Source organism: Poecile atricapillus, chromosome 21 (genome assembly GCF_030490865.1).
Source record: "Poecile atricapillus isolate bPoeAtr1 chromosome 21, bPoeAtr1.hap1, whole genome shotgun sequence".
Classification (NCBI taxonomy): Eukaryota; Metazoa; Chordata; class Aves; order Passeriformes; family Paridae; genus Poecile; species Poecile atricapillus.
The window spans coordinates 4411300-4427139 of NC_081269.1; the positions used below are offsets into that span (position 1 = coordinate 4411300).

Genomic DNA, 15840 nt, shown 5'->3' on the forward strand with positions numbered 1-15840 from the left:
AGAACACTGGCTCAGGAGTAATGTGGCAATTGCCTGTGCTGCAGAATATGTCACATTACCAGGTTGATGTTCTTGGCTTCTATGTGCTTCAGGACAAGGGTGGCGAGGAGCTGTGTGTCCCACTCCACAGCAGGATCATCCGGAAGATCCCTGAAAATGAGAAGGGCAATCAGTCATTTCACTGCTGAGAACTTTGTAAAGACCATTCTGGAGAGAGAGATCATCTTAATTACAGAATGAAATCAAGATAGATGTATTTACCCTATAAAACCACTGAACCTTACTTAAGAGTTACAAGCTTGGATACTGGAGGGTTGAAAGAGAAAGAGCAGTTCCAACACCCTCCTCATGGATTTGCCAAGGTCTCTCTTTCCTCTTACCATCAAGGCAGACTTTGTGACTGCTTTACTTCAAGCAAGATCTATTTTGTAAATTCTTTTTTCTTGATTTATCCCAGTCAAATTTAAAACCCCTTTAAAAACACATTTTTCTGAAAGACTTCCACATCATAATCCACTGGTGAATTACATTGGGAAGGTACCAAGCAAACTCCTGCAGTTGTTTATTCAGGAATAATCCAGTAACCACAACCAGAGGACAGTAGAGTTGTAATTATATGGCCTGGATTTGATAGTAGCTGTTCATGTGTTTATTTTGTGCTTTGCATACCCAGCTGGTATGCAGAGCACACTGTGACTGAACTCCCTGCCTGGGTATTTTGGGTTACACGATTCTAGGGGCAGGGATCATGAGCCAAATGCAAAATAGCACCAGACAGCCAAGAGAACATTCCATATTTACACAACTGAGAGCTGAATGTGACCCCCCAGTCATTATGTTTGAATGATGCCAAGAAAACATTGCTCACAAAGTTGCAAAGGTTATTAGTAACAATAGGATAACACACAGCTGCTAAAGCCCAATAATGACATGTTAAACTAGTCTTTTTCTCAGACCTTTCCCCTCCTCTGGAAGTGTGATAATCACTGTGAGGTGGTTCAACAGCAAAATGACTACACAGCATTCTCCCACAGACACACGGGCCTGGAGCTGAACTGATCCAGCTGTTTGCAGCAGAGAGCAGGAGCCACATCCCAACACTGCTCAGGCCTTGCTCCCTCCCCAGACTGCAGCGACAGCAACATCTGCAACAAAACTACAGGGAAATGTCTCCTTGGCACATTCCAAAATAAACCTCAGCCTGGGTCTTCAGGAGAGGTCCTCTGGCCACAGATTTTCCCACTGCTGTTCACAGTAGTTGGAGTGGAAGGAAGAGCTTTATGTCCAAACTGACCATTAGATTTTCCCTGTTGTGTTACATGTTCCTGTTCAGCTCAGAACCAAATAATGTGAATTAGAAACTCCAGCACAAGGGAAGGAGTTCCTACACCAGGCTACACATTCCAGCTCTGGTCCCTGTAGCAGCACTACAGCAACAGAAAGGTTTGTGTTGTTGGCAATTCCCTCTGGTACAGACAGCATCTTTGCCTGATGGACACCAGACACCTGAATTCCACCACTGGAAAGATGCCCTGGTGCATCTGTGGCTGCCTCATCAGCCTAACAAACCTGCATCTTACCTGCTCACACACAAACTTCCACATCTCCTGTTTAAGGAAGAAGTGGTCCTGATGACCCTGAAGGTATGACAAGTCCCAGCATATCACAAGCCTTAAACTGAGCACAGTTATAAACATAATTTACCTAAAACATCCCAAGAAAGAACCAGACTTCAAGTGCAAGTCTGACAGTGCTTCCGTTGTTTGAATGGTAACTTTGAGGTCTGTCAAGCCTTAATCTGATAATATTAAAGCAGCAAATTAGTCTAACAGGGTTTCTTACATTGATCACTTCCACTGCAAACATCATTCCCCTTTTTGGACAGGGCTTAAATGGAGGAAGTGGAGAGTCCCATTAAAACAGGAAGGGTGCTCTGACAGTGAGAGGTCAGGAAAAAAAAGTAGGGCTTGGAATTTAAGATGTCCAGGAGGCTTTGGTGTCATAGCCACTGCACTCAGCTTTATTGGGCTGTCTCCAAAAAGACTACTGGGTAGTGGAGCAGGTTTTAACTAGTTTAGACAGATAAAGATCATCCTCGTCAATGGAAATGAACAGCTGGAGGCAACGGTTTAGAATCCCTGGAAACAAAACAATCTGAAGGCATGAGCAAATTAACTCCATCAACACTGAACTGATTAAGCAGGAATATTCTACCCAAAATTCTGCTTCTACCCAAATACTGCTGGTCACAGAGAGACCACTTACTGTCAGTAAGGAAAAGGAAATATTCTTCTTGTATTGTATTTTTTCAGGTACCAAAGAGAAGCTGATCTTGCCAAACAAGGGACACATGCACAGAAGCACATTTCTAACTCATTAATATCCACGATGGCCCATTGAAGTATTCCCAGCTCATTCTGTAAACACAAAAACTTACATACAGCTAAATGATAAACCCAGAGTCACCCAGAGAAGTCAGCAGCAGAACTGGCAATAAATTCATCTAGACTGCTCCAGGAAGTGACTTTTCTTTTATGGTAAGAGTTTGTGTAATACTTTATGAAGTTGGAAATGTGTTCCCATGATAGTAAAGGAAGCATGACACCAGTAATTTTCTGCCTGTGCTCTGGATATCAATAATTGGGTACAATAAGGATGAAAAGGTCATGAAGAAAACCGAGCTCATACACAGCCATGCACACAGGACAGGCTTACAGGAGGTCTCCACAGGGAACTCTGAAGGGACATCAAACTTGATATCATACTTGATATCATGAAAAAATATTTTTCCTAATGTCATAAATAGGTTCTCCCCAAACCTGAACAGTCCCTGGACGTGCTGCACTATTAAAATTAGCTGCATTCATTACTTTTACCTTCAGGACTTTATATGAGAAACATTCAGCGTTTCAATGGTTAACTGCACGTTGCCTTTCTGGCTAAGGCTCATAATGCCTCTGATCTCAAGGTCGAAGGGCTGAGATAAAGGACTCTAAAGGAGTGAAAATTAGCACATTCCCTGGAGCAGACCGTTCCCCTCCCTGTCCTCTGCCCCAGAGAGCTCCTTGTTGCTGCTGTCAGTCACTGCCACACATCAAGACATAAATCCTGCAGCAGAGGCCTCCCAGGTCATGCTGATGGAGGGGGCTGTGGGAAGGGCACAGGGGTTTGGGCACTTGGCCATATTTTCATCAAATTATTACGGTCTGGAAGGGATGTTTATGGGATTCCACGTGTCTGATATTGAATGCAGGTGGCTGCTTGGATGCAGGGAAAAATGGGGAAATGCATAGAAGAAAAAAAAATACTTTTAAGGCTCCAGAAGAGCTGTCTTCCCAGGAATTTTCAGTGAAATCTGTGCTGTGCACTGTACAGGGAATTTACAGCTGTGCCAGGGGATCTGCAGCCTCAAGAGAGGGAAATGGAGAATTATGGTGCTGCAGTTGCTACAGTATGGAGAAGGGTCTGTCCCTGCTCACTGATTTCAGCAGTCACAGGAAACATCATGTTCAGAAAACAAAATCCTGCACATTCCTCCATCCATCCTCTGGCAGCAAGAACCAGACAGGAACCCTGTTTTTCTCCATCTCACTCCTTTGTTTTCCTCCCTGCCAAGCTGAGCAGAGCAGACACTGGCATCTGCAGCTTCCCTTCCCAAGGTTTGCCCAGGAAGGATGCAGTGGATGTCCTGAATATCCTGGAGCTCCCTTGTGGGGAGCTACAAGAGCCCACAGCAAATCACATCAGCATTAACCACCATCCCACCTTGTACAGGTTTGGCCCAGCAGCCTCACAGCTGAGAAGGAGAGATGTCAAAAATCACTTTGTGCTGCCAGCTCCTTTTCAGGCCTCCTGGGCTGGAGCTGCTGTCCCACCTCAGCCTGGCCATTGGAACACGCTGCACTTTGCCAGCACTGCTGGCCCTGCCAGCAGCCAGCACAGTTTTGTAGGGGCATCTTTCTAGGAACATTTGTGCTCAAGATGACCATATTCCTGTCATTTGGGAGGTCACTTCTGGCCAAGGTAGAGATTTCAGAACCTTCAGAGATATATTTTGCCAAGTTATGCCCTCCTTACATGACAGACTGCTCAATCCCTGTCCAATTTTCCACTGCTCATCTTCCACAGAGCTTTCAGCAGCAGCCAGTGCATTCAGATGGGCAATCCTCTCTTGAAGCCTTCCGTGTAATTTATTCAGCCCATGAACTAAGCTCTCATGACTGCTCTAAAGGTTAAGTTAAACCCAGCAGCTGGTCTGTGTGATGGCCACGTGGCTCCACAAACAGCAAATGGGCTAATGGAATAACCTTGAGATCTGACCCTCCGGAAATCTGTGAGCTGGGAAATCCCCAGTTCCTGGAGGCCTCTGGTTACCTGAGAGCCACCCCATGTGGACCAGCAGGGACCTCTCTGCCCTGACGTGAAACCTTTGTGGGTGGCTTTTATAGGGAGCAGGCAATAGAGTGACTTCTTGGAGATGTTAAAGTCTCCATTTACACATTCCAAGACACCAGTGCAAAACTTTCAAGGTGCCCATGTGATTTTCTGTCCCACTACACACCAAAAGGGTCAGGATGAAAGAGTTTTCCTATTTTTTATTGCCTTTTTATCCTGCAGCACAACCTTCATCAGTCCAAGGCTAAGGACCAGGAAACTTTTTGGCATAACTTCTCCTCCTTATCCTCAGTGCCTGATTTTACACTAAATCAGCCCAAAGGTCAGTGGGTTGATGGCAGGTGAGCTGCTGTGCACGAGGCTCCCAGCTGGGAACAACGACCACAATGTGTTTGTTGGAACAGAGGATGCCCTTTGTATAAAGTTATAACTGTATGAAATGAACATCTGGGCAATGAAACTGGATCAAGAAACAAAAGATCCCACAGAACAAAATGAGGTGAGTGGACTATTAGGGAAAAAGCCATGTGATGACTAGAGGCAATCAGTGACCTTTATATCACAGCACCAAAGTAATTGAAAAAACTGTGTAAACAGAAATTATTTCATGCTCTCCAAAGTAGAGCAGAGAATTTTTATTTTTGAGATTGTGCTAAGATAAGCTAAGACCAGCTAGCCCTAGGTCTTGATGCACAAGCCTCTTGAAGCCTCTAAATCCTGACTTTTATAACTATTTATAAATTCCTCTTCCTACAATGGACAATTACAGACAGGAGGGAATTATTGCTGTTAGACTGCATGTTCATCTTTGATTCAATTGAAAATAACTCACTTTGATAAATGATCAGCATCTTGCAATATCATGTTCTACAGAGAACAGATGCCATGTGCTTATTGGAATGCAACAACCTCCAGTTTGGGAGAGAAATGGACTCAAGCAGGATGGCAACTGTCAAATGAAAAGCCACCTACGACAGGGAAGCTCAAGAAATTTTTAAACCAGCAGCATCCTCCCTCTCCTCATAGTAAAGAAATACAAATTATTCTAAGAGTTGTGTTTTAAGATTGGAAATAATAATCTTAGGGTTTGGTGTAGGGAGAGGGTAAAGGAAGTGGGGAAGATGTTAATGACTGGAATATTAACAGTAAAATACTCTGGGAAAGCTCTGCATGTTCCCACCAAGCCATGGACAAAGCCAGCACACCTCTGACAGGTGACACTCTAACCTCCTCCACACCTCCCCAAAGAGAAACGGTAATTAGGTCCTGAGGTAACACATTTTTTTGGCTTGGGCATGATCATGTGTTTCTCTTCGAGAAATAAGCATCCTTTGGGTTTAAATTCACAGGAATTATGACAGAACACAGGACTGGCTGTTTGCAAAGACCTATCCAAATGGCCCTGTACTCATTTATTTTTTAAAATGAATTATTGATGATTTCTCAGCAGAGACTGATGTCTATTCACAGGGATGACACAATTGCTTATCATAATTTGAAATCTGGTATTCATTTGACGTCTGTGCCTCAGCTCCTTGTTGATAAATTACAGCACAAAGCTCTGTAGGAACAAGTTCATATTCAATGTCTTCAAACAAAAACAATTGATGGTTCCTTTCAAGACCAGAAATACATAGAAGCTATGATGGCTAAAGCTAATTTTAAAAAGTAACTTTAAAAAAATAGTTTGGAGAAGGCATCAGGCCCTGCTGTGTAAGACAGGAAACAAAATTCAACTCAATTATTTCTCAATTGATATTTAGTCACAGCATTTTTATCTTCTGGTGTTCACACCGGTGAAATGGAAATAATTATACGTTTACCCCTACGTAAAGAAGTTTGGGATCCTTCTAAGAAAAGTGTTCTCTTCATTCTCTGATTTCTGGATGGAAATCTAAGACGTGTCTCAGCAATCCTGGGTACAGGGAACCCTTTACTCCTTGTACTGTCTTCCCATGGGGTATTGAATCAAGTTCAATATCTTGGTCTTGACTTGAAGGTCTAGCCCAAAATATACACAATACTGCATAAAACTCCAAAATTATGAATATGGTCAACAGTTCTGTCCATTTGGAACTGAGGAACTCTGCAACAAGGATAACATTTCAAGCAGTCAGGACTTCCTTAGAGGCTGGTGCCAAACAGTGGATGGGCTCCCAAATCAAGTAATCACAAACTGCTTGGATTTCTACTGCAAATGCCAGAAATACTCCTTGGAACCTGTCCTTTTTAGCAGAAAACACAGTAATATTTAAAGTTCAAAATTCCCCAGGCTCTCCAGAGCAGATAAGAAAGCTGAGACATCTGGGCCAAATGTCATCCCAACAATGGAGACCTCGTTTGCCAAAGCACGTGACAGGGGCTGGGTGTGTCATCTACTGGGCACCTTGCTTTGGTCATGTAGGTGTCACCACACGATGCTGCAGCTGAGGGACAGGATTTCCAAGAGGAACCAAGGAGCACAACTCCTGGGCAAAGCAGCAGCATTTCAGTTCAGTACCTTCCTAAGGCCAGGAAGGTGGATGGAAATACTCAGTGGAAAGCCTGAACAGCAGACATGGACTACAGCAGCTGGTGGCATTTGGGAATTTCAGACTACACTCCCAGAACCATCTGCTCTTGTTTGTGACAGCTCCCACGGGAGGGATAGACTGACCTGATCCCAAAAACATGGATTGGTCTCTACTAACTCCCTGGGCTCCATTATGTGCCCCTTTGGGATGCCTCTGGTCACTCTGGTATTTCAGACAATAACAGAAGGACACAGCCCATATTTCTCCAAAGCACCATCAGCACTGTGAGGAATGAGCATCCCTAGGCCCAGATGGAGTGATCAGGCAGATCCCAGAATGGCTCCCAGCCATGATCATTCCTCATTATTATTATTGTTGGCTTTGCCACAGTGCCTTGGAATTAATCTGGGCCCTGACAGTCTAAGTTGCCCTGACTGAGAACAAAAAGCCCAGCAATCCCACAATCACCACTGATGTTTTAAAACTGAAATACAACTCACCAGCAAAACCAGGACTCTCTGAGGAGCAGACCACAGGACTTCACTCCTCCCTTAGTTTATTTTGTTTTGTAAAATGCTTTGAAGAAAAGGGCTCAGTGGGGCAGAGCTTGAGACAGGGTGTGTTAAGCCATTCATCAAGAAGCTGTGTCCAGCTCACACAAGTCCTGGCACCACTGGTTCAAGGACAGACTTCCAGTCAGGGGCAGGAGGTCTCACTGTCCTGACAGAAGAGCTGTAAGAGCACAGGTAGAAGGCAACAGCCTGTTGTTCTTAGCTAGGTTTGCTCTGCACTTCTGCCACACAAAAGTTCACACATGCCCAGGATATCACAGTGGAAAAGATACAAACCCAAGGGGAAGGAACAAAAAGTCTCTCACAGCAGCCAGCAAAATCTTTCAGAGGCAAATGACTGAAATACCACAACTTTCATATGCCAAATAAACCTGGTGACCCTTCATCACAACCTTAATATTAAATCTATTTGCTCTTGGAACAATAAATACACCACACTGTATAGGCAAAACTGCAGTTCTGATTCTGGCCCATGGCAGTCAAACAGGGCTTTGCCACTGACTCAACATCCAGACCCTCAAAAAGCAGGAGAGCCAAAAGCATAATCACTCCAACCAAAGAGATAGACCTTCATCTATTCCACATAACAAAAATACTACAGTCAGAAACCTCAGGAGACAGCTTGTAGCCAAATCAATCCCTCAGCCACTTCAATTAATCATCTAGAAAGGGAAAGCACAGAACAGTCACTTCATAGACATTGATTTCTCATGCCAAAACTTATGTAAATGCAGATGCAACTTCAGCAGAGATCTCCAGAGGATGATGGCCTGATTCCAAATGCAGCTTCCCATGTTGCAACATTCCAACTTCCCTCTACCAGTTCCATCCAAAAAAGTTTCCTGACTTCTCAGCTTCCCACAAATTCCCATCTCCTGCAAACCATTTGATCTATGCAATGATATGGGAATATCAATTCTTGCAGTCATGCTGTACCCACATACCGCTGATGTTCTGATGCCCTGGGCTCTCTAGGTGGGTGCAAATTTCAGTCCTACATCACATCACTTCCTTTTAGAAGACAATGTATCAGGAAGTTAAACACCTCTCTTACTCCCACAAACTTTACTGGCATGCAAAGTTCCTGCTCATGCAAACCACCCTCCTGCAGGCAAGGCGAATGCCCCAGTTACAGGCTTCCAGCAGCCAGCTCCTCTCTCCCCGCTCCCAGCGAGACCTCCCACAGCAGCCCAGCCAGGAGCTATGCCCGCAACTCCATTTGCGACAGCAAAGTGGGCCTCGGCAACAATGAACAAACCGAGCAGAAGGAACGCGGGGCCCTCGGTGGCCGCTGCCAGCGTTATGCAATGCTCGCTATGGCAACGCCGGCGCTCGGCAGTAACCCCGCCGCAGGCACTGAACTCTGCCCCACTGGCGAGCGCCGAGCCGCCCACTCGCCTGGCCGGGCTGTTTACACTGCTCACATGACGGCCCGAGGGAGGCTCCTGGCAGCCGCTCCAGCAGCCAGCCGGATTTCTAGGACCGGCCAGCACTGCCAAAGGCTGGCAGCGATTCACCCTTGCGAGCTGCGGGGGCCGCCCGCAGCGCCCCGGGGAAAGGAAAGGCACCGGGGCGGCGAGAGGGGCTTCGGCCGCCCGACACCAACCCAGCGAGGGGAGAGACAAACCGGGAAGCTTTAAAGAAGAGAACCGTGTTGTTGCAAAGTGTGGAATATGTAAAAATTCCTTTGTTTGCTAAGATGTATAAATAGTAAAAAGTTCTGATGGTTGATTTGTGGAGTTCCACCTGGCACCCAAGCTTGGTAACTCTGAAATAAATAACCGATGTCTGTCTCGAGTGTGCCATTACTGGCTTGCTGCACACTGGGTAACAAATCCGATTTTTGCAGACAACAGTATCTTTTTTTTTTTTTTTTTTTTTTTTTCCCCTTAATGAGTGGCAGATGAGTGAGGATAATGAACTGGAGCTGGGCACATAACACTCGTCAAGAGCTGCGTGCCATGAGCTGCACGTACCTCGGTTACACGAGGTTGCACAGAGCTCCCAGAATGACACAGAACTGTCCCAGCCCTGGGCTCAGAAGCATTTACCAGGGCACCAAGGGGGATTTGGAGAAAGGGATTCTCCACAGGCACCTTGCTAAAATGGTGATCCAGTCTTACAGCACAGTCCTGTAGGAAAACGCTGCAGATTCCCAACCCGCTGTGTGAGTGCTGCTATTGCTCCAGCACTTCCACAGCATTTATTTCCACACATTAACAGATGTTCATTAACACACACCACGGTGAGGCTGGTATGGGGAAGTGAGTGAATAACTTCTACATTTTCTAATGAGAGAATTAAGAGCTCAGGTAACTCTTCCTGGAGAGCCCGAGGCAGCTGAGTCAGGGCCAGAGCCTGGAAGGGAGCCCTGAGCCCGGCTCCACGCTGCAGCACCCACGCACACACTCCAGGAATATGTTTCACTGCCCGGGGCAAACAACAATCCAATCTTCAACAGGTCTCTTACTGGTGTTCTGCAGAGCCTCGTGTATTCCTGGGCACTGGGACTGCACAAAAAACACATTTACAGTTACAAATGATCCACCAGTATCATCAAAGGAGCTGCTTAAATGCACCCCCAAAACTTGCCAGGGGCCAAAGTGTGACCTCTGCATCACCTAATCGTGCTCTGGATAACACAGCTCTGGATGACTCTTTGCTGCTCTTCCTTTTAGGAAAAAAACTCATGTCTTCCCCTGAAATACTGTATTCTCTAGTAAAACTTTGCTATTCTCAGTAAGAGGTTGTGTGGATTTCTCTTCATTGCTATGATGACATGTTCCTTGTCACACGAATTGACCCTGCAGACACAACTCTGAAAAGCAGTGCCTTGACACCAGAATTGCCTTTCACATGTTCATCCAGTTATCCTTACATCCAAACATAAAAGTTTCATTTAAAAAAATAGAAAGGAAAATTGTTAGGTCTGGCTAAAAATCTTAACACTCACAAATTTCAGTTTAAATCAGTGGCTGAGTCTCATTTCTGCAGGAATAGGCTGGTTGCAGTTCTCTGATCCTCACTGGTGAGAGCAGCTGTGGGAGCTCTCCTTCAAGCCTCAGTCTCTTGGCACCAATCCTGCAAAGCCCTCACCTCTCTCCCCCACGGGTCAAACCTCTGCCTGTAAATGTTTTATCCTGCAATATTATACAGTGCCTTTCCCAAGGCAAATGATAACCCAGCCTTGGCAGCCCATTGTGTGGCTACTTATAAGAAGAGACATGCTGAGTATTTGGCTTATGAAACAGAAATACAGGAAGAAAATATTTATAACAATGCTACTGTTTAAATAATGGAGACCATAATTTATTACAGATGTGACCCTTCTCCAAAATGAAGGGTTGAAATCTTGTTGATGCAATGTAATGACAAGAAGTAGAATGCACTTAATGAAGAATTCAACCAACTTCAATTCTGAATTGCCCCCTTTTATCGCCTGCAATTTTGTACCCCAAAATAGGAACAAAATTTGTTTTTTCAAGCATTGTTTGTCAGACTTTTCAATGCTCAGACTTAAAAACTGATTGATAGGAAAATATCCATCCTTCAACCTAAAAGAGACTGAGCACTTCTACATTTAACAAAAGTTAGTTAATTATTAACAATTAAAGATGAGAAAATGGCATGGAACTCAGACAAGATTTGTTATGCTTACAGTCACATATAAAGAATGTGGAATGTATGTGCACGGAGGAGAGGATGTGTAATGAATTCTTTCAGTGCAAATGGAAATTGCAGAGAAACAGACTGCAACACTGAAATGAGAAACCCTGAAATTACTGTACAAGGAGTCTACAGGTACAATGAAATTGAGTTAATATGTGACCGGTTAGAAGAGGGGGCATGACATGGCATGGAACTGTAATCAAAATGTTTTCATTTAATGCTTCACTTGGCACAGAAGGATCAGTTAACAAAATATTCACCCCAAATCCCACTTCAGTTACTAAAAAGGTATTTTGGTTTCCTGCACTGCAGTAAAAATACCTTTTTTTTATTTTAACCAAAATGGATGTCCAGCAAAGAGTTCATGTCCCTTCTTCCTGATGCAATAAAACTGAAATTATAAAACACCACCCACATTTGTTAATCTAGTGCACATTAGGAAAAAGGTGAATATGTGACAAATGAAAACATTCACTTCCTATTTGCTTCATCAAGTTCTGTTTTCTCCTTATTAAAAAGCTGGTGTTGCATCATCTGAACAGCATTTCCTTCAGAAAAAATTATCTAAAGTCTTCAAAATTGGCTTCAGTATCTCCACCAAGAGCAACAGTAAAACTCTATGGGCAAACAAGTAAAATTCACTTGACTTCTTTGAGGTACTGAGTATCTTTTACACTCTTTTACTCATTTTACAAAAATACCTAAATGTGTTTAACCATTTGCCAGCATCACTTACCTGCTAACAGCACATCTTGTTCTATTCACAGCTGCTGTGTGTTGGGAACTCTGCATTGCTGGCACTCTGTTGGTGGGGCTGGGTTCTTTCAAACAAAATTCCTACTTGGTAGTGGGGGTTATGTTAAATGTGCTCCCAACCTAGCAAGTGTCCTTTAAGGAATTGATTTTTTTAATAGTTTGCTCTAATCTGAAGTACCGCACCCACCACCTTCTAATTCAAGTTTACACTGGAACTGGAAAACTTTGTCATTTCATATATACTGATTGAACTAGGGCCAAGGGGAATAAAACCATTAAGGTTTCACGTGAACTCAGAGAAGAAAGACTTCTTTGGTAATATAATTACAGAGCACAGAGCTCATAAGAGGAAATGAACTACAGGGATTTATTTGATTAGACTTTTTTTTTTTTTCCCTTTTCCTTTTAATGATAGCAAGGGCTCTCCTTCCCCCACCCCTTCCAGTCTAACAGTAGATGTTAAGTAAATTCTTGGCAGGCAGGAACTGGGACTGTTACAGAGGGATGTTTCAATGGGACACTGTTATGGGATGGAGTGTGTCCAGTTCAGTTTTGAGTATCTCATCCACCTTGGTTGTTGCTGCTGAGGAGCCCTGAACAACACTCCAGTTGTATGAAGAGTTTGTTCAAGGAGCTGAGGTTGTGTCCCAGCACATCACCTTTCCAGCACCAGGACAAAGCTGGAGCAGGGATCTGTGAGCCGCTGCATGGGCTGTGCAACACTCAAGGGCAGTAACCAGAGTTTTTACTTTGTTGTCTTGGTAATGTTGTGGTTGACCTGGGTTGACCAGATCAGTGTGACTTAATCATCCTAAGAAGGAAACAACTGCAACAAGTGGCAGAGCTAATTACTGTAGGTTCCCTCCCTGAGTGGACTTCCTCAAGCTCACGTTCACAACCTTTGGCCTGTCTAAGCATTCAAACAATTCTGATTGTGCACCTCCCTGGGACAACTACTCCAGCACTTCCGAGGCACTCTGCACCATGAATCTGTATCTATCAGTAACAACACACTCCCTGGGATCTCAGGATCAAGTTATAAACGCCTATTTACACTGTGTCAATATCGAGAATTTCACTGACAGACTGCTAGTTACAATATAAAGTGCATGTTTTACCTACTCAGTGTTTTTTAAACCCTGTTTTTCTCTCTCTCTGTACAGTAATGCAGCTGTGGAGATTATCTGGGAGACTAAAACAAATGATGCCCTGATATAATCATAACAGAGCTGGAGGAAAGGCAATCTCAGCAAAAATCTTGACAGCAGAATCTGCTTCTGTTTAAGTCTGACCTGTTCTCCCTGCAGAAGCAGCATGACAGTATGTTTTGCAAAAGATTTGTATTTCTATGCTTGGCTGTCAGCTCTAAATGTTGCTCCTTGTCTGAATAATTATTACATAGAATGCTCAGTGGAGATGTTCTCTAAATTGAAATAAACAGAATCAATACAGACTTGAGTTAACTGCACTGTCACACCACATGAATAAAACACGCTGATGGATTCTCTTGGCTAGTGTTCAACAGGGATTTGGTCATTGCTACTGCTATGCAAACTGCATGTTAAATGGTGTGCCAGCAGTTGAAAAATGCCATTTATGTCTAAATTTTATCTACTCTTGTTACCAGTAACTCCTAGTATTCCTCAAATAGAAGGAGTTGCATATTTATCTCTGCCACACAGTACAAAGGAAGAAAAAAGAAACATTTTAGAAAATACCTAGGTACAATGGTTAACACTGGATAGGGATCTAGGGGATAGATATTACATAATAAAAAATTACTCAACATAATTTTACAACTTTGAATCCTCTGCATTTCTTGTATGTATTTTCCAACATCAAACCATCTTTTTTTTTCATGCTGCCTGATGAACTACTACAGTAACACTGACTCCTGGACCTTCACTTGGTTTTGCAGTTTGTGTATCCTTTAGAATGTCTCACAAAATGACAGCCAAACCCCTGAAGGTGGTCACTTCCTTCATTATCCCAAGCAGACAAAGGTTGTTTCAGTTCACTGGAAGGCACTAAAGCATGTACAGGTCTCATCTGATTATGGAGAGGCTGTAATGCCCCGAGGCCACTGAGACTGTCAACACAGCTGTCCCTGTGTGCTGAGACAAACGTCCTGCAGGGCAATCTCTGAGTCTAAATGGAAACACAACTTCTGAAATGGATTAGGGGTAAAGACAAGGACTGTAAATAGGCCAGGAAGCCAGGGAAGTTTATTAGGTATTACTAAAGGAGATTCTATTGAGCTGTTAGGAAGTACCTTGACCTTGGTGCTGTCCTGCAAGTCTGAGTATTCTGAAGCACTTTTCTCTGGTGACCTGCTGCTAACATAAAAATTAACATTTTCTGAGCATGTCTCAGACACACACAAGACCACACAGAACATGTATAAAGCTCACAAAGAAGGGAGGTGCAGAGATCTGCACTCTAATGGCATAATTAGCTCTTGTGAGATAAGCAGTCTTGCTGCATCAGCACTGAGCAGCTCCCACCCTCGCCCATCCCACACCCTCACCCCTCCCACCCTCATCCATCCCACATCTTCACCCATCCCACACCTTCACCCATCCCACACCTTCGTCCATCCCACCCTCACCTGTTGCAGTATTGTTACAGTACAGCTGGTCGGGACTGGACAAAGTCAATCTAGCCATAACACAAATCTAATTTAGCTAGCCTAATTCATGTCTGAACCACTGCACACCACTGGCCAGGACGCTGGGCAGAGAAAGAAATATCAGCCAATGGTTTTCTAGCCTGGGAAATTTGAATTGAGTATTTAAGTGAGTTCTGAATAATAAACGAGGCTGTTTTGTCTGATGAGCACTGGAGCACATGTGGATCTTTGTCTCCCACCCACGACCCGCACTATACAAGTGGTGACCCCATGTGTGAAGACACAGCCCTTCCTGTGAGTAGAGCAGGGGGAAAGACAGGCATGGAGCTTAAAAAGCCTGTCCAAGACAGTGAAAAGCTGGGAAAAAACGGGAAAAATAGTCTGGGGTACAGTGAAAAGCTGGGGAAAAAAAAAACCAGGCAGGAATAGCCTGAGATACAGCAAAAAGCTGGGATAAAGACAGAGGCGAGTAGAGCCTAAATCTACAGTGAAAAGCTGAATTAAGAGGCAGAAAAACCGTCCAAAAAATTTACAGTGAGGAAAGCTGTCTGCAGCAAAAAATCGCTGAAAATCCAGAATAGTTTCTGGACTTACCCATACATATAGAAGAAAATACTCATCAGGGCTATGGGAGGCTGGATATCCACTCAACCACCTTCACTTCTGAAAGTGTGGTCGCTAATTTTACAAGAAATGGGATTAGAATATGATAAAAAAAATTATTAGCTTTAATAACGTGGGCAAAGAACCACGGTTTAGACACAACTAAGGAGGCGGCTTTTGATACAAATGTATGGGAACGAACCGGACATTCTATTCTTAAAGCAGTCTCAAAGGGAGATGAAGATGCGACAAAAGTTTTAAAACCCTGGAGACTTATTTTTAACACAACGAAAGAGATAAATGCTGAGCTGAAGAGCGGGAACAGAGCCCTGGAGAGGACAGAGAGAGCTTGGAACACCTTTCCAAGCCCCCGTGGCGAGCGGCACCACCAAACAGCTGCTCTAAATGCACCCCTCTCACCAGAGCTGATTTCTAGAGTGCTGTTTTCTACACCTCCGCCAAGGCAGAGAGCCTGGGGAGCAGGTTGTACCCCACCGGGCACAGAAACCGCAGCATGCCATGCCCACAGAAATGTCCCAACCCTGCCGTGTCTGGACCCCGCCGAGCAGCGGAGCAGAGAGGAACGGCGGGTCCCGGGTTGTGCCGCCACCGCCGCAGCCGAAAGGAACGCTGTGCCCAGTGCCCAGCACGTGCTGCAGCATGATTCCAGAATACCCAGCGGCCAACCCGAGCTGCGGTGCCA

General features: G+C 44.3%; 1 protein-coding gene and 1 long non-coding RNA gene across 3 annotated transcripts in view; both read right to left on the reverse strand.

The window, feature by feature from the left end:
• Positions 1 to 15840, reverse strand: part of PIGL (phosphatidylinositol glycan anchor biosynthesis class L) — a 55593-nt gene that overhangs the window by 18678 nt on the left and 21075 nt on the right. For both annotated transcript variants that reach the window (XM_058854780.1, XM_058854781.1), the window contains one exon: positions 60 to 150. In XM_058854780.1, the coding sequence (XP_058710763.1) occupies positions 60 to 150 (91 nt within the window). The remainder of the gene's footprint in view (positions 1 to 59; positions 151 to 15840) is intronic.
• On the reverse strand, positions 5735 to 9219 carry LOC131587197 (uncharacterized). The gene is made up of 3 exons (XR_009279310.1): positions 8739 to 9219; positions 7409 to 7640; positions 5735 to 6481 (listed from the first exon to the last, which is right to left on the reverse strand). It is a non-coding gene; the product is annotated as an uncharacterized LOC131587197 (long non-coding RNA).